Source organism: Nesoenas mayeri (assembly GCF_963082525.1).
Source record: "Nesoenas mayeri genome assembly, chromosome: 1".
Classification (NCBI taxonomy): domain Eukaryota; kingdom Metazoa; phylum Chordata; class Aves; order Columbiformes; family Columbidae; genus Nesoenas; species Nesoenas mayeri.
This window is the reverse complement of record NC_137541.1, coordinates 160002885-160024649: the sequence shown is the minus strand read 5'-3', so window position 1 is coordinate 160024649 and position 21765 is coordinate 160002885. Positions and strand designations below refer to the sequence as shown.

Below are 21765 nucleotides of genomic sequence, written 5' to 3'. Positions count from 1 at the left end.
ATATAACAAAATTATTAAACACCACCATGGTCCCAAACATTTCAGATGAAACATCTCAGTAGAAAGCAAAACACTATGTTAAAAAGACAAAAAAAAGGCAACCCCAGAATACATTCAGTGTTATTTATGGCTCCTGATAACTTACCTGTGCCAAAATATTGAACACTAAAAGTATAAAAATCACAAAGCAGTTTGCTCCCGCAGTGAAATATTTTCTGTAAAGCTTAAAGCCGATTTTTCCCTCCGAGCGACTCTCCTCTGGCACTGCAGCCAGTGCATTTTCAGCCTAAAAAAACCCACAAAAAATGAATTAAAAACATCAACCTTGCAGTTACAGATTCAGTATAAGCCACTTGAAAGTCATGGTTCAGAATTAGCAAACAATTAAATAAGGAGATAAAGTGAATGCGTATAAAAACTTTAAATATTGGAAGCATAGCTTTGACAAAAAAAAAATTAGTTTCAGTGCAGTAATACTAAAAAATCTCTGCAAAATGACACTGTGAGGATTTTATTTTGCATTGCATCATGGCATGTAACATGACTTCATTTACTACCAGAAATATTTACTCTAGGTGACTCCTAAGCCAAATTTTTTCTTTTCTTATACACTACCTTCAGTCATAACAGCTCTGGAAACTAAGGCCTTGAATTGGGAAAGATTCTGCTTTCAGAATGCAAGAATGTGTAATGCTTCCTTTTCAGAAAAGTAGTTAAAGTAAACGCTCTTCTGCAATTGTGTACCAAAATCAATCAACATATGCTCAGAGTAACAAATTATCCATAAAGTTCTAATCACCTCCTTGTAAGTACCAATAAAGCATCTGTAATAATGGAAAACAAGTAAAATGACAAATGAGAAATCATATTAAGTAATCAATGGATGTGCGACACTGAAAGACAGCAAAGGAAAACATGAGACAGGCATAAAGAAGGTGAAAGGACTATTCAAATGAACAAAACTCAAGCTTTTTTGTTGTCAGGAGACATAGCTGTACAAGACAAGTGGAATCAACAGACCTGACTTAGATGCAAAAAGAGAAACCCCACCGACTCATATATAAAAGAAGAGAAGCCTATCTTGGGGTTTTTCTTCTGTTTCTCCAGTCCCCTCTTCCACATCCACCCACCAGCTCTAATACTGCTAACAAGTTTGGCACGCCACTGTGGATTTAACAACAGGGTAACCACTGGGACATTAATAATATCAGATACATTTTGGGCATAAAACCATTCCTCCAAAAAGGTACGAAAAACGAAAGTCTGTAGCAGCCTTTCTTTTTTTTTTCTTTTTTTCTTAACTCACTGTTTTTCATTATCAAAAAGAAATAATATACCCATAGCATAAAGGTGACCATCGGGGACACTCAAGGATTGCTTTTTCCATTTGTTCCACATGTTGCATAGATGCAGTGCTAGCACAAGTCTAGTGGGGTCACAGGGCTGCTGCCCTGCTTCATGTGAGTGCAAATACACGAGCAGAAGGCCACCTATGGTACAGAAACCTTTTGGCTGCTTTTGCACTGAGCAGACCAAGAGATACCAAAGCACCTGCAAGTCCAGCTGGCACAACACCAAGTGTTCTGTTTTCACCAACAGAAGGGTTGGGGAGAGCCATGCTGTGGTGTGCCAAGGTTAACCCCCCAGGGCCATCTCAAGATCATGTCAGGATGTTAATGACAACCATGCAGATGTAGATTTTGCGTAAAGCCACTGCTTCGACATAAACCTTCCCTGAAACCCTGAGCCCACACAATACAGTGGTATTCACCCTTTAAAGAACCTCTGCCAGAAGACAGGATGAAGGAAGCACCCTGTGGTGGTTTCGGACACCTCTAGGAATGATTCCTGCATCCAGCAGAGTTGATGCTGAACCTGAACAAACTCACTCTGCTGGGTTTGAGCAGAGCAGCGCAGAGCTATGGGATGCCTGTCCTCTGCAGGACTGACAGCCAAGCACAACGCTGGGCAGAGCTCTCACCTGCTAATGCCATCCCACAGTCCTTGACACTCAAAATGCAGCAGGGGAAGCCCTGTCACAGTTTAAGTTAAAAACCAGCCAGACAAGAATTGAGACACATCTGCGTCCTTCAAGCACTCACAGGTGGTTGTTCCACTGGTCCATCTTTCTGTGAGGGGACAGAAGAATCCTGGGACCAGACAGAGGACTCTGAGAAGGTTCGGCTCCGGGCAGACTTCAGGTTGGGGGTTCCTGGAACCGATGGCTGTTCTGCCTCCTCATTGTTTTTCAAAAGGGAAGCAAAGTCGACGCCAGATCTCAGGAACTCTGAATAGGTACCTTTCCCCACCATTTTACCCTACAATTAATATAAGCTTTGATTATCTTCATTATACACTTTCCATAAAGGACAATTTTTCCTACCGATCCCTGCTGCCTCTGAGGTTCTGCAGTTGCTGAGCACACATCCCGCTGCAGTAACTGAGCTGAAGCCTCTAACTACCAGTTCCTCACTCAGAAGAGCAGAAACAAACTCTTCACCCTCTAGCCAGCAGCCAATCAAGCCAAGGGGCTCACACACAGGATGACAAAAGTCCAGTTACAGTCAGCTGAGAATTACCTCCTTGAAGCTGTGGGAGATAGCTGTGCAGCTTTAGGACAAGCTGTTGAACTACATATATAACTATCAGAATTTTTATATTACTCCAGGCTAGGGGCAAACAGCAGCTTAATTTTCTGGTCCTCAAAGAGCTCTAAAATGAGCAATACAGACCATTTCCACACTTCTTACAGCTCTATGAGAAACTCACTTCTAGAAAGCTACTGTAACTTTTAAAGAGATATGAATAGGAGGAAAAAGGTGGCTAGTGTCCTTTTTTGCAACTTTGTGATAAATCAAAAGTAAACTAAAGTTCTTGTCTTTCCTCTCTACCCCTGAGTATCTGGTACAATGAAGTTCAGGAGGAACCAGTTTCACTCAGGGCCTGTTGATTCTCAAAGGTATCTGTGACTATTTCTCAGCCTTAGTTTAAAAAAGGGACTGGTTGCAAAATGAACATAGTTCTTAATTCACACAGAAGTGTAACAAACAAGAATAAAAGCAGAGCATTAACACAGCCTTAAACTAAGTAATTCTCTTACAGCATATTATACATACGTAAGATAAAAATCAATATGTAAGTTTAAGTATATGCATGATTAAATTCAGGAACAGAAATTCCAGGGAAGGTATTCTAAGAAAAATCAACTCATTTCATATATTATTATAAATCTTTAAAAACATATATCATGATTACTAGATAGAAAATATATTTATAAACCAAAAATAAAAATATTTAACTATTTTTTTTCATTCCTAGATTAAAAAGGATAATTAGAAAGGATGTTAGATAACAAAGTATAGACACTGAAATCACTTACATCTTTTAAAATTAGAATCTGATTTGCAGACCGGAGATATTGCAACTGGTGAGTGACCAAAACAGAGATCTTCTGATGTAAGGCCTGACAAATACATCTGCAAAGAGATCGAAAAGTTAATTAAAAAATAAGTGTCCAAAAACATTTTGACTGTTTCCATAAAATGTTTTCTATTCAATTATAAGGCGTTTGAAATAAGGAAAAAAAAAAAAAAAGAATATGTCCATAATTACTTAGGCTTATAAAAATTACACTTAACAGATATGGTCCTTATTTAGCTTTGTAAGTTTTGAAGGTAGGGGAAATAAATGTCATATTTCTGGTCTGGGGTGAAAGAGAAAGAAATATCTTAAGGACATTTCATTAAAATAATCTTAACCATCCTCCTAACAAATGTACGTGTCATAAGCTGAATTGCAAAGAGGGTATTTAACAAAAATTAAACTAACAGAAAGAGAAAGCAGGACAACATACTGATGACAATTATGACAAAATACAACTAGTAAAAGTAACTTCTTTGAGATGAGCTCTCAGAGCAGCGCTAACAGTGAGCTACTGAGAGCTCTGGAGAAGTAAACAAGCACTACTGATCTGAGCCACATTCAGGTATGTATTGGGGTAGAGGAGTGAGTCCTTCAACCATCTCTGACCTTCTCTCATGGAACCAAGGCCTATGTTCCTCTCCAGTACCTCACCTGCCTACCCTAGAGGCCTCCAGAAGTTTGGGACTCAGAGAGAAGAGTGAAGGTGCACAAAACCCAGTCAGCAAGTGCAGTTCAATCTCATACAGTCTTACCAGAAAAGACTTCTGGTATCTTTTCAGCAGAGCCCTGAAAGGCCAACAGAGAGCAAAAAAAAAAAGGGGGGTGGGAGAAAGGGCAAAACCAAGAAAAAAACAGCGCAGACGTGAGTTTCCAAGACTGCCAACACACTCATTACCTTCGCCTTTGTCCCCACAGTAACACCACAGCGAGACAAACTGTTCAAGAGGACGCCCCTTTCTCAACTACTCGCTATCTTAAGAAAACAAGGAAAACTGATATTGTCTAGAACTGAAGTGTCCAGTGAAGGCATATACATTGGCATTTTCCACTTGGATCAAAAGTGCTTTTTTGAAGATCATCTCCCAGTTGTCTCAAATCTATCAGCTGTTGCTCATACTGGTGAGCGGTTTTGGGGCCCACAAACCCAACTTCTAGACAAACCCAAGCAGGGACACACACTTTGGCAGCGTCCCTCATCAGAATGCAGCTGATGAGGAATGAAGCCCACAGGGCCAGGCTGCAGCCTGCTGAAAGCAGAACCTTCTGAGTCACAGAATGGTTGGGGTTGGAAGGGACCTCTGGAGATCATCTAGTCCAACCCCCCTACTAAAGCAGGTTCACCCAGAGCAGATCACACAGGAATGTGTCCAGGTGGGTTTTGAATGTCTCCAGAGAAGGAGACTCCACACCCTCTCTGGGCAGCCTGTTCCAGTGCTCTGGCACCCTCACTGTCAAGAATTTTCTCCTCGTGATTAGATGGGACCTCCTGTGCTTCAGTCTGTGCCCGTTGCCCCTCATCCTGTCATTGGGCACCAGTGAAAGGAGTCTGGTCCCATCCTCTTGACATCCACTGTACAGGGACCTCAGCGCCATGTATTTTTCTCCACAGATCTGCTCCTGTCAGGTTCATTTTCGCTAACATGCTATCTCCCGTCGGCTAACATGACACAGGAGGGTGGCACTCACCACAAAAGAAAAAACAAACACCCACACACACATACAAATTATCTCCCTGTTCTCCAAAAAAACACAAGCAAAACCACAGCAATACAATAGTACAAACTCAATGCAGAAATGCAAATCAGCAGAAAGGGTGGTAAGGCAGGAAAAGAACATGACCTTAACAACAATGATATCATATTGCTTACTGTTTTTCATACATTCATGTTGTATATGCAATTAACTCCCCACACAGCACTTAGCATCTATTTTATCACACCTACAAAGGCCGTAGGAAGTGGAACGCCATAAAATGGCTAATACTAGTACTAGACAGTATAATTACATGCTATACATATTACAGTGTTCCAAATAAACTGTGCAGTAAAATTAAGTTAAAAGTAACATTCTTCTGAGAAAGTTACATGCTTGCTATGCAGCATTCAAGAGGCAACTATAAACCCATGATGTCATTCTTAGGTGGCCAAGATAACAATTAATCAAGGTATTTACAGCAGCATAGCTATTTGAGCAGTGGCAACTATTCATACACCAGGTTTTCCATGGGCGCATTACTGTGGTGTGGCTACTGTCTGCCCTCTGAGCAGTCACTGAAACAAGCCACATGGCAACTAGAGCACCAGGTGAATACACACAGCAAAACATAGTCTTCAATAAAACCTAGCCAGAGAACTGGACATGGATCAGAGAGGCTACAGGATATTTACTAGCCCAGCGGGAAAGCTGCCAAAAGAGAATATATCAGGTATTCACTGTGAAGAGATCTAGTGTTCCCCTACATAGTCCCACAGCCTGTTTACCACTTTGATCGCTGATTTTTTCTGTGTGCCACATATATGTTTAACAGCTTACTGGGACAAACTAGTCACTAGAAAATACCATGGCTGAAAACCTTTAAACCTTGATCCTGAGTCACAGTGAGCCCACTGCACATCAAGTTTGCATTTGGAGGGAAAAAAAACAAGAGGAAAAAAAAAAGTGGATTATCACAGCATCAGAGCAAACCAATTGGAACAGTCAGAGCTGTCAGCACAGCATCCTGTGTGATCATGATCTCGGGAGGGAAGGCAAAAATGACCTGTGTGAAAATTTATATTTCCACTGATCTATCAGTTCACTCAATTGAGAATTATAAAAAAAAAACAACCAAACCCAACAATTCTTGATTTGATGTCTATCTGGGTAGAAAGAAGCGAGCTGAATAGTTTGTTGATAGCAGGTGAGTAGAAAAATTGTTGTTACAATTCACTGGCATAAGCATAGGGAGGAAAAACAGCAACAGTGTATATTTAGATCTATTACCACGGTAAACAACTCACTGCTCAAACAGCTCACTAGAAAATTTTGCCATTTAAAATAGTGTATCATAATGGAGCACAGAAATTGCAAAACTAGTAAAATACTAAGCATATACTTAACATGTGTTTCAAAACATCCAACTACTTGAGTTTTATGTTCGAAATATTTTTCTAATTTTTTTTTTTTTAAAATATTCTCTCCCACTTGACAACATCTATTCTGCAGTTTACAGCACGCATTAAATCTGTACAGTGCCTTGGGTGCCACAGAAGACCAAAGCCAGAGTTAAAAGAGAGGCTCAGCAAAACCAAATGGGGCAAAAGGGCTGGTGCGAAACTCAGAGAGCTCGCTGAATTCTTGTTAGTGAAAACTTGGTATTGTCTTAGACCTGAAAAAAAAATAAAAGGGGCAAAAAAATCCCCCACAAACAAAACCACACCAAACAGAACAAAAAAGTCCATATGTGTTTATAACTGGTTCCCTAAGGCTTAGTTTCATCACACCATCTACGTTTAGGAATACTGCTCTGTGCAGCTGAATAAAGACAACCATCAGTTTTGGGTGAAAACCCCAATTTTATGTGAGCCACCATCTGGCAGTGTCTCCCTTTCTCACTGATGAATTGGGGGAGCCAAGGAAAGCCCGTCTCAGCAAGGGACACTGCTGCTCCATGGGTTCAGACCTCTGCTGGAGTACGCCCAGAACTGCCACCACCTTTCGACTCACTGTTTAAAACGCCACCAGGGTGACCTTCCTTGTGCTTTTCTGCACTCTTGGGAGGCACACTCTGTTAGTCAGAATGCAAAGCATATTTAATGCATGATAACAGGAAAAATGACTGCACAAATTGCAGTCGCCATTGAAACATTCATTAAATACACAAGTGCACACACACACATACAGCCAGACATGATCTGGACAGAGAAGACCCAAAGGTTCATCAGCTTCTTCAGTACAAGGAAAAGGAAGATGAAGGTGCTAGGAAAGTTGCATCTCCTTCCCCAAGTAAGAATCAATCAAAACTTAGAAGCACTCCTGACAGATGTCAGATGGGTTGTTCTGCATGTTTAAGCTCAAGAACAGAAATTTCAACATCCTCGAAGATGTATTCCAAGGGCAAGTTACTTTCACCATTACAAAATTTTTCTGTGAAGTCCATGTTCACAACTTTTGGTGCAAATCCATGACTTCCCCAAAGGCAGTAGGTTCCTATGTACACAGTCCCTTAACACATTAAGTCTCCTCCAGAGAGGAAAGAAAAAACAAAGTCCCCCAAATATATTGCTTTTCTTTTTTTCTTTCTAGTGACAAATAGTTCTCTTTTTTTTTTTTTCCCGCCCCTCCCCACTACCCTTGACACGTGAATGTTCTTGATGGGCTACACTGGAGTCTGAAGCTGCTCTACATTTTTTGGAAGTGCACAAAAATGAAACATTATTCCTGCTGAGACCTTACAGGTACAAAACATTATAGGAGGATTGCTTTACCTGTACTACCAGATATAGTACTGGTCATAAATCCCAGGGTGCAGTTTCCTCAACAAGAGCATGACATTGCTGACTTATACTGGATTCGTGATCTACCACAATCTGAGCACCTCCTTTTCCATAAAACTGCTGCACTACTGATCCCTGCTCATTGTGTGTTCATGGAGTCAACATTTTGCACTTCTCCCTGCTGCGTTCCTCTATGAATTCACGACCTGTAACCAAGACTTTCTAAACCCCTGTCTGTCTCCAAAACTGCCTGAAGCACCATCTGGTCTTCCATCACCTAAAAATGTAGCATTAATGACCTTTTTTCATCATCAGAAGTACCAGACTCAGGACAGAACTCTCCAGAAATTACACTCTTCCAACTCAACAAAAATAAGCAATATTTCAAGTTAATAAATGTAAGTAACAGTACACTATCACCCATTTTAAAAACCCATTGCACTCTGACAGCAAACTGCTATACAATTAAAAACAAATTAGCTTGAGCTTTGATAGTGCAGAGCATGAAGCAGAAGACACTCAGAAGGGCCCTACAAGAACACAGTGCTCCTCTGTGTAAAGACAGCATCTTGGTTCTTCTGTGCATACGAATCCTCCTTTGTTCTTCCTTCCCTATCAGGTTTTCTCTTCTTTTAGACAAGTTGTTCTTTAATCTTTTTTAAGTTTTTATCTCCAAGAACCAGCTTTCTTTCACCTCTGCAAAGTGTCTCTTCTTTAATGATTCCACTTCCTTCCTTACCATTCTTTTCACCCCTCCATTATGGAAGTTCACATGCAAGTTTAACTTTAGTTAATACTTATATTTGTTTCAATGGTAATAACCACTGAAATTAAATTAAAGCACATGCAGAAGTACTCACAGGCATAAAGCCTTTGTTATATTAATCTACCAACTACATTTGCTTTCCTCTCCCTTTAAATTTAAGTGGTTTAGGTAGAACAATCCCCTAGTTGGTTTTTGTTTTTCTACATTTCGAAGTTTAGAAAATTTCAGAACAACAACAACAACAAAGTGTGACATGTCTAACAGAGACAAAAAAACCCCACATCTACTTCTACTATGGTGTTTCTATTTCTATGCCCATCTTGCTAACCGGTTTTCCCCATCTCATGACAAGTCCCAGCCTCCACTGGGCTAACACATAAAGACAACCCGTCTACAAAATCCATTGCCCTGTCCAAGGCACCAGCCAGAAGTAGACGGCTAGAGAAAGTATATAAGTGAACATACAGTGATTCTTCCTTTGGTACACATTTCTAGCTTCCAGAGTCCATATATCAGGGACTTTTTGAGACAGAGATCTTAGTGTTTAAGTAGCTCTTCATGAACTTTTCCTACATGAATCTTTCCTGATTTAGTATTCTTAATACTGTTTTGCAAGTGTACCCACAGATCACTAAAGCACACAACTACACCGGGGCTCTCCAAGTGGGTTTTTTTGCTTCTATATCGTGTGATCTTAAAAAAAAAAACAAACCTTCAAACATTTATGTGAGATAAAAAATGAAAAATTTTACCATTTTTTGAAAACACATAGTGTAGAGGGATCACACTTATGCTTTTCACTTTCTGGGAAAAACAAACAAACACTCCAAAACCCTCAGCAACATCGCTACAACATATTCATACCTTTTAAACATACTCCTTACAATAAATACAACAGAGCTCAATGAATTTCAATTGTATCATCTAAACACAAAGGTATAACTGATACGTTTTTAAGAGCAACACCTGTAACACAAAAAGGAGGTACAGGGCATTGATGTTTGCCCAATACTTCTCATAAGGGCTGTAACCTCTGCAGTGGGATCAGAGGCATAATGAGCGTCGACCAGGTGTGAAACACAAAGTGGGAAGGAAGCCTTAGATATATCCTTGATTTAGAGAGATTCTACCTGAAAGTGAGTGAAATCCTTATATTTACACACCAGCTCCCCTGTACACTTGTCATCAATGGACGAATAAATATATATATATACGCCTTTAATCACAGCACTGGCAAGGGCATGCCAGGCTTATCTTTGCTTGGTCCCTCTGACATACCAACTGTGTCTGTAACCCCTCTACAGAAACAAAATAGGCTATCTTTTATCTGCTAGTTCTACAGGACTGATGAGCTCCACTTTCTTTTAATTACCCATACCACTATATTAGCACTTTTTCCTCAAAATCCCAATGTTACAGGAGATCAACAAGCATACCCCACTTTGAGACATACGAAACTGGAAGTATTCATGGAGTCCTAAGGGTTCTAAAACTCAAATTACTTTAAACAAAGGAAATATTCAGATTATATATTTATTTATTTTTTACAATGCTTTTACTTATTCATCCTACTTCATTTTGCTCCTCCCCTCAAGCACTTCTGGGGCTTAGGTAACAACACACTGAGGAATTTGGGTTCTCTTAATCCACGCACTTCGCATGATGGAATTTCCCTCCTCTGCTGTCAGTTCGATTCTTCCTCACCTTTTTCTGCAGTTACGAAGGACACCTTTGCTACAAAACCATGCCTGCTCCCCTCCCTCTCTTGCAGAGGAATGCTCAGCTACCTCACATGGCAACAGAGAGACTTTATCTTTCAGGACACTTGGTCAACCTGCCAGGTGACTCTCCGGTCAGCCTCAACACATGGTTATCCTATGAGCCATTGCCCACTTACGCGTCCCTTGAGTTCCTATGGGATGCCATCGCCTGCTACCAAAATTCTCCACCTGAAGAGATGCTAAAGTTCATTACTGTGCTGTGATAACTGTGGTGGTGGAATTCTGTTTGACAGCAAGAATGATACACCTGTGCGCACCAGTCCCAAGTACCACCACAACTACTTGAGGTCTGATTTCAAAAGATTCATAGACTGTCCTGCAAGTCTGTCTACTTTCACAAGAAAGAAAGGAGGCTGATCACCAACTGAGGCTGGCACACAGCTCCTGTCACTCGAAAAGACACAAGGGAAGAACCGTAGCTGTGTTAACAGACTGATGGATTGTAAATCTCATTCTTAAAAACACCATTTTGAGTCAATATCACTGATGGGACACAATTTAATTTCTATCCAAAGGCGATCTGAAACCATATAATCTATAGAAATATGCTTAGAAAGGTGCACAGGGAGAGGAGGAAATGTCTTGGGATGGAAGCACAACTGAATGATTTTCATAGAACATCACAGGCTATTCCAAACTTGGGCATACAAAGAAACATGGTACTGTATCTGTATGGCTGTCCCTCATTTCAAAACTAGAGGTCTCAAAACACCACATTCCTAAAAAGTTCATGAAAAGCTATTTTTATTTATATATTTATATACAATACATGTATATTTTCATACACGCACACAAACATATAGAAAAACATAGAACTATACTGGTGCCCCCTCACTGGGAAAAGGCTGAAGCATGCCTACTGTTAACCATCAAGAGAACTCACAGAAAAAGAGGCTACAAATAATATAAAAATAGGGAATCTCCAGTTTATACCCTACTAAACCCCAAAGAATCTGACCAGGAAAGAGGAATTCATTGAAAAACTGGCTTTATCTGTTCCATCATCCATGCAACAACTTGTCTGTATTATGGAGAAATTCGTAATAAATACATCCCTTATTAATAATATTGTGGACAGTTTTGCCACTGGAACTGCGCTACTAGCATTTTTTCTCATTTGAAAAGTATTTATATATTTTAAATTGTTTACTGCAGTGGCTGAACAGAGCGAGGAGAAGCAGCAAATGTAATGAGCCAGTCATCCACAGACCACAGCTTCTAGGAATTACTAGGAACATACCTATCTTTGATGTAAACACAGAGACTACACATTTCTAAAAAAAAAATAAATAAAAAATAATAATACAAAGTTACAAGAAAAAAAAATAGGAGCGAGTGAATTGAACAATATCCATTTCAGATTCTCATTAACTAACCCACTGCTTCTTCCATCTCATCCATTGTTTTATGCCTCGTGGTTCAGACTCCTGGGGGCAGCTCATATGAAGTGGTGTCTCAGACATTCCTCAGCACCATGTTCTAAGAACTCCTTCTTGCCCAAGTGCTTTTCTCTCTCCTCTACATTTCTAGCACTATTCAAGAAGCATTAAAGAACATGCCCTGCTTTGTTTTTCAAAGCAAGCTACTGAACATCCCCCAGCACCTCTTACAACTGCCATGGAAGGTCTTGGAAGACAACTTCGGTTTGTAAAAAAGCCCTCCCTAAAGATCTTCATCAGGGAGGCCTTGCTTAGTTTTCCTTGCCATTGCTACTCCACCCAGTCCATTTTTTCCAGACAATGCTTTCATTCTACTTTTATCTGTTTCGCTCCAACTGATCTAGAGCTGGCGAGGAAGAGCAAACAAAAGTAAAATAAGAACGCCAGCAAGTTTTCCAAGTTTCAAATTCCCTGACATAATCTCCTTATTTCTCCTCATCTCCACACATTTATCAGCAAAACATACGTTGTGCTCGCAGAGCAACAGCTTCTGGCTCCTTTATGGCTTTGTACGTACAAAAACCCAAACTTCGAGTTCTGCAGTAGGACAGAGGTGTCAAACTCCTTTTCAGCAGGGGCGACATCAGCCTGGCGGTTGCCTTCAAAGGGCCGAATGTAATTTTAAGACTGAATAACTGCAGGAGTAGTTACATTTATACAGTTCTAAAATTACATTCGGCCCTTTGAAGACAACCACCAGGCTGATGGGGTCCCCAGTAAAAAGGAGTTTGACACCCCTACCGTAGGATGCAGATGCTCCTGATGTCACAGCTCACATGAAATGCAGAATAAACTGAAGAGGCAACGTGACCTCCTTTGCAAGGCTCTACTGTACCCTCCTGTTTTCCTCTGTGTGAAAAGACCTTCAGACTTAAGGGAGAGACAGGTTAACAGCTTGAGCGGGTGAACTTTCAGAACTCAGGTGCTGATACAGCCAGACGCTGGAGTTGTAGAGTGATCTTGTGCAGAAACAGAAAAGCAGCAGCTAAAGCCTAGATATCTTCAACAGGTATTAAGTGAATTTGATAGTGTGTGTGAACTACAGAAGTAATGAACTCCATCTATCAGCTGTGGCAGGTGAAAATGGTCCTGCACACAATAACAAACATAAAGCCTATGCATCATAAAACTTTTACTCCATGCTGGCTGATGGAAACAAACAGTAGCCATTTGAGGAAATCAATAGAAAAAAATGTTGATGGTGTTTCAGAGGGATCTCCAAATTCAAAACTGCAAACATCAATAGGACGTACAATTTTCAAATGTAGATACTAAAAGCTTCCCCACATGGGGAATAATAACACGCATGCAATGCTAGTCAATGCAAATTCGACAACCATTTCTGCAAGATGAGTTTTTTTTATGTTTGTCTAGGGGTGGAGAGGAGGGAATAGGAGCAAAACCAAGTTAATTCATGTATTTGGAGCATGGAATTCAAAGCATGTAAGTATGCCCAAGAAAACGTTCTCATTAAAGGCTTCAACCAAAGCCCAATGAACTCAGTAAACAGAATTTTTTGTCTTCTACTTCTAATAAATTCTAGATTATACTTTTTAATACCAGGCTATGAGGAAGCAAGGATGAAACACGGCCTGGGAATAACTGGATTATTCTCACACTCGCTATGTGCCATAGATTAGGCAGTGTGAAAGAAGAGAGAGATGGAGGAGGGAGAATCCACTGAGAAGGGAACCTGACTTGTCACAAACACTCTTCTGTTTCTTCAGGAATGAAAGAAGGTCCAGTATCGCTTGCTTTCACAGTAAGCTTATACATTATCTTTTCCTCTATTTCTACTCTCCACAGTCTGCTCTGTAGGCCATGGTTTTCTGTTTCAGCTAAGAGAGATTTCAACCATTCAAGAACCAAAATGAAAAATCACTCAAAAAATCTGAGAGTTCTGTCCTTTTCTTTAGCCACTTTAATTAAGTGCTTATTACTATGCAAATAAAGCTGTAGCAAACTAAGAAGTGATTTAAAATCCCAACCCATATTATTCTTCACTCATATATATATATAAAATACATAAACCCGATATTTATAAACCCAAATACTCAGGTATAAAATCTGACATTTTCCTCAAGAAAATGGCATACGTTCCCTTAGAATAATTCTATTATCTTCAAAACGGACTTTTACAGGGCTTTTAAAAATCAAGAACAAAATGACAGACACGCATGGGAAAAAAAACTACGTGACTTCCAAATATACAAAATAAGAGGACAAACAAATTCAGAAAGTAAATGCATTAAGGTTCATGAAGAGATCCATCTCCCTGAAAGTGTTTTCTCATATTTTTCCAAAAATAATTATAAGATAACAATTGTACAAAAATAAAGCAGTAACCTACTTTTCAAACAAATGTCTTCCAACTTCAGCATCTACTGCACTCAGTGGATCATCCAAGAGATAGATGTCTGCATCCTGATACACAGCTCTAAAAGGTTTAAAGAAAAGTCAGTATTGCAAAGTCTTGTATTTATTTACTGTAGTCACTAAAGTCTGACAACTTGTAAATTTTAGAAACAGCAGAAAACATTAACCTGGCCAGATTTACACGAGCCTTCTGTCCCCCGCTCAGCGTAGCTCCACGATCTCCTATTACAGTTAAGTCACCATCTGCTAATAGTTCCAAGTCCTGTGAACAGGAAAGAAGAGATAGAAAGATTTTTCTTTATTTTTTTTTTCATCATTTTAACTTCGGATCGACAAAACTGCTTCAACATAACATTTTCTTCTTTGAAAAGTCTTAACTTATAGTCTCACATTAAAAGATAAAGATTCATACTAAATGAAATATCTATATGACTTTGTACCTTCCGCAAAAGATAATTAAGAAAGCCGGAAAATCAGGTGAGGTCTTAAAGTTCTATTTTTCTACAGCTTTGCCAGAAGGAATATTAATTCTCAGTATTACAAGGAATATTTGGCGACGATTAAAAAACAAACAATCAAACTAAAAATTATGAAGTATAAAGTAATTATTTTTACTAGAACAAAATGAGCTGTCACAATAAATAAAACCAAACTATTATCATCAAATTATCTCCTATTTGCCAATGTCCCTAAGAATTGCATTACTTTTATTCTTACTGCAACATATCCATGAGAAAAAACCACAACAACATTCATCACACAATTTGGTTAATTTATGGGGCTTGGGAATACAACAAAATAATACAGTGTTCCATGTCATATTATTGTATTTCCTATTAAAGAAATACAGAATATTTTATATTAAGCTATAAAACGTATTCTGAAAGTTTAGTCATAGCTTTTGTAAGATAAATAAATTTGAAAGAAAACTATGAAAGCAAATCTACCATCAAATACGAAGTGTTTTTTTCTTTTTTAATGCAGTCTGCGGACTTTCAAAGTCACTAAAACTTCAAGTTCAGACAACAGCATATGACTGAATATCAGGAGGAGATATTAAAACTCTATCTACTGCGTGTAAAAACCTTGCAAAAAATTTTCGTCACAGTAACCATCTGCTTTTCACCTGTGTTGCTGCTGACAGGAATCTCGTAACATGCTGCATGAAGCCTTTTTAGCTGCCAAGCAAAATGTCTGTTTCTTGACAAATCTGGCTTAATCCTCTTCTATATCTCATGTCAAACTCCTTTGCACACAGACCTTTCAAAGATATTTTTGTCATAAAACTACTTGGGCTCAGTAAGTTCTCCAATATATAGCACTAAGGTTCTTCTGATAGCTGTTAGCAATGCATAATACGTGACAGACGTGACATTTACTTTCAAAAAAAACCAAACAGGATATATACAAAATGGAAGTTACAAACAGAGCCAGCTTGATAATTTGTTTTCCACCTTTTATTGCATTTACACATACTCCTACAATAACACCAGTGCAAAAGGCTAAAATGATTATGAAATTAAATAATTGGGAGTAGCTTTTTCCTAATTTGTCTGTGCTTCACATAAGCTAGATCTCCCTCTAGTGAAAGTTTTAGGAATTACAAGAATGTGCTTACACAAATGTCAAAAATAATTACGCATATTTCTGTTAAGCAATAGGATCTTTTTCACATGCTACTAATAATAATCAATTCTACATGTTATATATTGCAACACATACCACAAGTCTGAAAGAACACCAAGATAAAAATAAACATCATGAAAATAAAACACTTAAGGAGAAAATCGTACCTTTTTAAGAGCACAGACTTTTAAAACTTTTTCATATTTTTCTTTCTCATATTCCTTGTCAAACAGTATATTACTCCTTACTGTACCAGAAAACACCCAAGGCTGCTGAGAAACATAGGCGATTCTTCCAGTAACATTTATCAAACCTTTGTCTTTAGGCAGCTCACCAAGTATAGCACTTAAGAGTGAAGACTGGAAAAGATGTAAAAAGTAAAAATTGAAAAGTTTGATCACGTTAAAGACATCACAGAGACTGAGCAGCGTTTACTGGCACAATGACCTATTTCCCCCTGTCTGTCAAACTACTGCCAGCAGTAGAAGAGCACGAGCACTCCCTGCATGGAGCCTAGAAGCAACGTATAAAATATTGTTCAATTCTGGACCACCTCCTCCCCAACCCTAGGAGTTCATCTGCCTGTCTTGAACACCAGCATCTCGATGTCAAGTGTGGTGTTACTGTACATTTTCAAGTTTCTATTTACATTTAACAAACTCATAAAAAACCCACAGAACGGAGTAAACATTAAGACTTACCTTTCCAGCTCCTACAGGACCGATCACAGCCAATAATTCTCCTCGTCTGACAGTAAATGAAAGTTGCTGAAGTGCTGGGCTTTCTAAACTCTGTGAATTTAAGAAAAAAATTAGGTTTCCTCAGTAATAGAATACGCACCATCAAAACAACTCTTTAGAAACAGAATACAACGCACATAAATCACTATAAATTAGCAACCCATAGGCCCAACACATGTTCAGGCACACAGCGTGCCTCTTCAGCAATTCACAAACACTTCTGGAAGACCCTGGTCCTGCACCAAATGAGTCGCACAGATAAAACAGCGTTCAAGGAACGAGGAACCTGAAGGCAGAAGCCTCGCGTCCTCACCACAGCTCAGCACAAAGCTGGGGTGGCCACCTTGGACACATGCTGGCTACTACACCGGCATTCATGGCCCCAGCACAGCCAGCCCAGTGACTCTGAGGAGCCAGAAAAATGCTGGAAAAAGGGGGGTTGAAGCTCTCTCGGAGTCCCAGGAAAGCCAGGTCTGTGTTTGCTCTAGTCAAGGCTCTATCCGAAGTGAAAACAGAAAAACACCATTTGATTTTACACAGCTTCATCTTGGAGGATACGGATTCTCCGAGACTTTTCATGCACAACACAGTGCGCTATTTGCGCGAAAATAACTACCCTAGGATTGTTTGTTCAATATTCCTTTTTAGCATACCTATCCTTTACGTTATGCTACTGATAAGTGCTTATTTCTCTAGGTATTTTGCACCTCTCCTATCGAGGTTGTAAAAACTCCTATTTCTTGTGAGAAGAAAGGATGCTCATGTGTTTAATAGCTATGCGAAACTGCAATTCCTAAGGGCCTGGTGCAGCTCCACCTCATTAAAGCAAAACACCCTTGTAACACGACCTGCCTTTACATGCATCTTAGACCTCATGAAGCATGACTGACACTAAAATGCAAACAGGAAAATATATGCATTTTAAAAAAATAATTAAAAAGCAGTATTTCTATTAAAAGGCCAAACCCAGCCATAAGTTTCAAGAAAGGAGAGCAAGGTGAAGAATACCTAGTATACCTCTACACAGCTTGCAGACTGCTTAAAATTTCCAGCCACCCTTTGAAGCTATAGGGTCCACCACCTAACCCCACATGAAAGATGCTGCATGATCAAGTTCTGGTACTGCGAAAAGGGGAAGCTTGGAACTCGTTTCAGATTATTTGGGAGAGACACAGGTACAGTGTCCATCCACACCTGTGACAGCTGGGGGAGCAAGGCTGGCCCACACGTGACCACATGTGCCAGGAGAAATACTCGGTTGGGCAGCACCGTACCCAGAACCCAAACCTGCACATCCCCCCACCACAGCCCCTACTTTGCAGAAGCGCCACAGGTTCACAAAAAATCAGAGTCATGCTGTGAGAACCCGAACTTGTGCACGTTGTGCAACTCTGCAAAACTACTTTTGTTGCTATTACTAATTTCCACAAGGTGGCATCAATGGGGCCTTTTTCCTTTTCTCCACCCTCCTTCCCAATCAGTGTTTTATCATGAACTTGATCTCTCTGTCCAGAGAACACAGTTCAGATGTTCAGATAGCGCGAAGGTCAGGGGAATTCTACAAACTCATGGCAGCCAAGGCTTCTTTTTTTCTTTTTAATACAAAGGTTGCAGGAAGAGAAAAAAATCTCTTATGAAATAAATTGGGCTATATGTAAAAGTACATAAGCTTTCAGACACACAGGCCCTTCTTCAAACTTCTTGAGACTGTGCTTCTGTATTCACAAAAGTGCAAAAATACCCCCACTCACACTCAGGTTTTCAAAAACAGAAGATATAAGAACCTAAAAATATTACAGAAAATTTAAAAAAAAAAGTTTTTCAACTATTACCCAAACATTACACATTAAAGCACTGTTGTGAGATATCATAGACCCTATAAAAAAGCAGTAATGCAAGCAAACAGCATTGGCCACAAATACCCAAGGGACATGGTACTTTCACAAAATAGAATTCGTTATAATTAAAGACACTTTGTCCTGAATTCATCACACCTATTTTTAGGGACTAAACTGAGGCACTTAAATTAGAGCGCAGACTAATATTACAGCTAAGTTCATCTGACAGTTCATTACCACAAAGGTCCCAGCTCCCCTGTGCCCACATATGCATCTTCCACTTGTTCTTGCCTCACCTTGCAAAGGGCTAGTTCATGGCACTCAGCTACCAGAAAACAAACTGTATTAAAAGTGATTCATTTTTTATTGTTTTATCCCTCTGAACTGGTTCTCCACAGGGTCATACATCCAAGCATTAACAGCAGCACAAGGGAGAGAACAAAGACACGGAGTGTGAGGACAGAACAATGTTCCCTTCAGGGGCAGCAACTCCTTAGGTGAGCCTGGGGAGACCTTAAACATCCTACACTCGAGAGGAAACCACAATTCATTAAGGGCAAGTGTAGAGTCTTGCATCGGGGCAGGAACAACCCCAGGTTCCAGTGTAAGTTGGGGAACGACCTGTTAGCAAGCAGTGTAGGGGAAAGGGAGCCGGGGGTCCTGGTGGGCAGCAGGATGACCATGAGCCAGCACTGTGCCCTTGTGGCCAGGAAGGCCAATGGCATCCTGGGGTGTATTAGAAGGGGGGTGGTTAGTAGGTCCAGCGAGGTCCTCCTTCCTCTCTACTCTGCCCCGGTGAGACCACATCTGGAATATTGTGTCCAGTTCTGGGCCCTTCAGTTCCAGAAGGACAGGGAACTGCTGGAGAGAGTCCAGTGCAGGGCAACAAAGATGATGAAGGGAGTGGAGCATCTCCCGTGTGAGGAAAGGCTGAGGGAGCTGGGTCTCTTTAGCTTGGAGAAGAGGAGGCTGAGGGGTGACTTTTTTAATGTTTATAAATATATAAAGGGTGAGTGTCACGAGGATGAATCCAGGCTCTTCTCAGTGACAAGTAATGATAGGACAAGGGGTAATGGGTTCAAACTGGAACACAAGAGGTTCCACTTAAATTTGAGAAGAAACTTCTTCTCAGTGAGGGTGCCAGAGCACTGGAACAGGCTGCCCAGGGGGGTTGTGGAGTCTCCTTCTCTGGAGACATTCAAAACCCATCTGGACACATTCCTGTGTAGCCTCATCTAGGTGTTCCTGCTTCGGTAGGGGGATTGGACTAGATGATCTTTCAAGGTCCCTTCCAATCCCTGACATTCTGTGATTCTGTGATCCCATCTAAGGGATACGGAGATCATAACATCACACAGAAGTATTATCCTACTTAGGCTCCTCATTTCCGTGACTAAAGTTACAAGGGATAAACTTGGACTCTGTTGAAATGCTTGACTTTTAAATCTAAAGTTGCTCAGCTGACAGACTGTTCTGTAAACTCAAGCGACACCAGTGAAAACCTGAAGAATCCCTGATTCCATGCTGGTATCAGACTAGCCTGTGGGACTCGGATAATACTGGCCTTATTAAAACAAGAGTGTTACCATTAATTAATTGTTTTTGTTTATCTTTTGATAAAGTGTAATACTCCATGTTATTTTTTTCCTAAAAGTCTAGCTAATAATCTCTTTTTTTACTTCCAGTGATGTGCGATTTGTGGATTGTTGGGATTTTTAGTAGCTCTTTGGGCTCGTAATCTTTAAAATTAAAAAATTACCATCCAGCTGTACACTGTCTATATAAAGATCCAAAGAGTCATTAGAAACCTAGTCAGGGAAGTAAGCTAAATTGGTCACTTGACAAAGGATAGCATGCTTTTGTTATTCCTTTTCTAACTCCTCTCTCGCAGAACTCATCATCTGCAACATTGTAAGAGTATACAAGAGTAACTTCCTGAGATGCTTTTAATAATTCTGGGAGAACTATACTTCTCTCATGCACACTGCAATTAAATATCAAAATGAAAATTACATAAAAAGTTTTGTGGGTGGTAGGAAACCAGTAATTCCACTCATGCTGTCCTGCTTTACGCAATATAAACAACCTGTGAAAAAAAGAAGGTGATTTATGAGCACATGATGCAATCATTTCCTATAACCTGTTAGTGGTATCAATGTTGGCTTGGGAAGAAAACAAAGACTAAGAAATACATCCTGTTTTGCATTAGAATGTATTCACCATAGAGTTTTTCATATCAATTACAAGTTTGTTCAATGTCTCAGAAAGAATTTATGTCACAGAGACAACTCCAAGAAAGCAAAGCCCAGTAATGTAGCAATTTTCTTTTGTAGCTGAGCAGTAGTAATAGGTAGATCCTCACACATTCACACTTTTCTTCCTTGGGCCACAGCACATGTAGGACAAGAGGGTACATAAAGGGAAATACATGATGTCTTATTTGCACTACATTTATATGCAAAATTCATTTTTAGAGCTTCCAGCTTTTCTTATGGAGACTGAAACTCCCCTCGTGCAAGGATACTGGCAGCTCATAATAGCTCCAACAATTCATCACAAATTGCTGCTTGCCATAGGAATTTCAGTTTTAAAACAGAAATAACAGTCAATCTTTGTCTTTCTTACAGAAAAGGATATATACCAGATTTATCACCTGTGTATTGTCCCTTTCTCTAGTCATTTTGGCAGATTTTAAGCAGAGAACAATTTGTAGCAGAACACTTTCAATTAAAATACACAGAGTAACAAACACATGCAGACTAATCTCTAAGGCTTTCACATCTGTTATGAGAAGTATAATATTGTACTAGTTCTAGAGTAATGGACTGATCAGTGCTTGGTTCACAGAAAAAAAACCCCATACACTAAGGCCCAACTTACTGTGCTGTCTGTCCTTAATTCCAGTTGAAGTATCTTAGCTACAATACAGCGCTGTTTAATAACAAGAGATATTTTCACACAGAAATGTATGAGTTTTCATTTAGCATAATATTCAGGAATAGCTACTTCTAAGATGCACTTGATAGTGTTTTAAGTACAATTCTACAGAGACAGCTTAACATAGTAAAAGGATTCTCATACACAAAGGATGGAATACAAAACATCAGCACACTATAGATAGACATAATGCTTTTTAAACGTAAAATGCCTGCAGCGCCAACATACTTTACATTTAGTAGAAGTACATTTACCTTATCCCAATAGCAAGTCAAATCCTGAACATGAAGAACGATATTCTCATTATTACCATGCAGTTGTGGCTTGAAGTGTGAGACTTCATCAAGCATCAGAAAGTTCTGCA

The 21765-nt window shown here is 39.7% G+C and overlaps 1 protein-coding gene across 2 annotated transcripts in view; it reads right to left on the bottom strand.

Annotated features, from left to right (window-relative positions):
* ABCC4 (ATP binding cassette subfamily C member 4 (PEL blood group)) overlaps positions 1 to 21765 on the bottom strand; it is a gene marked incomplete at both ends in the record, with an annotated part of 152958 nt that overhangs the window by 95814 nt on the left and 35379 nt on the right. For both annotated transcript variants that reach the window (XM_080356195.1, XM_080356196.1), the window contains 8 exons: positions 146 to 286; positions 2103 to 2318; positions 3380 to 3476; positions 14235 to 14321; positions 14428 to 14522; positions 16054 to 16245; positions 16588 to 16677; positions 21656 to 21760. In XM_080356195.1, coding sequence (XP_080212321.1) covers positions 146 to 286; positions 2103 to 2318; positions 3380 to 3476; positions 14235 to 14321; positions 14428 to 14522; positions 16054 to 16245; positions 16588 to 16677; positions 21656 to 21760 — 1023 coding nt within the window. The remainder of the gene's footprint in view (positions 1 to 145; positions 287 to 2102; positions 2319 to 3379; positions 3477 to 14234; positions 14322 to 14427; positions 14523 to 16053; positions 16246 to 16587; positions 16678 to 21655; positions 21761 to 21765) is intronic.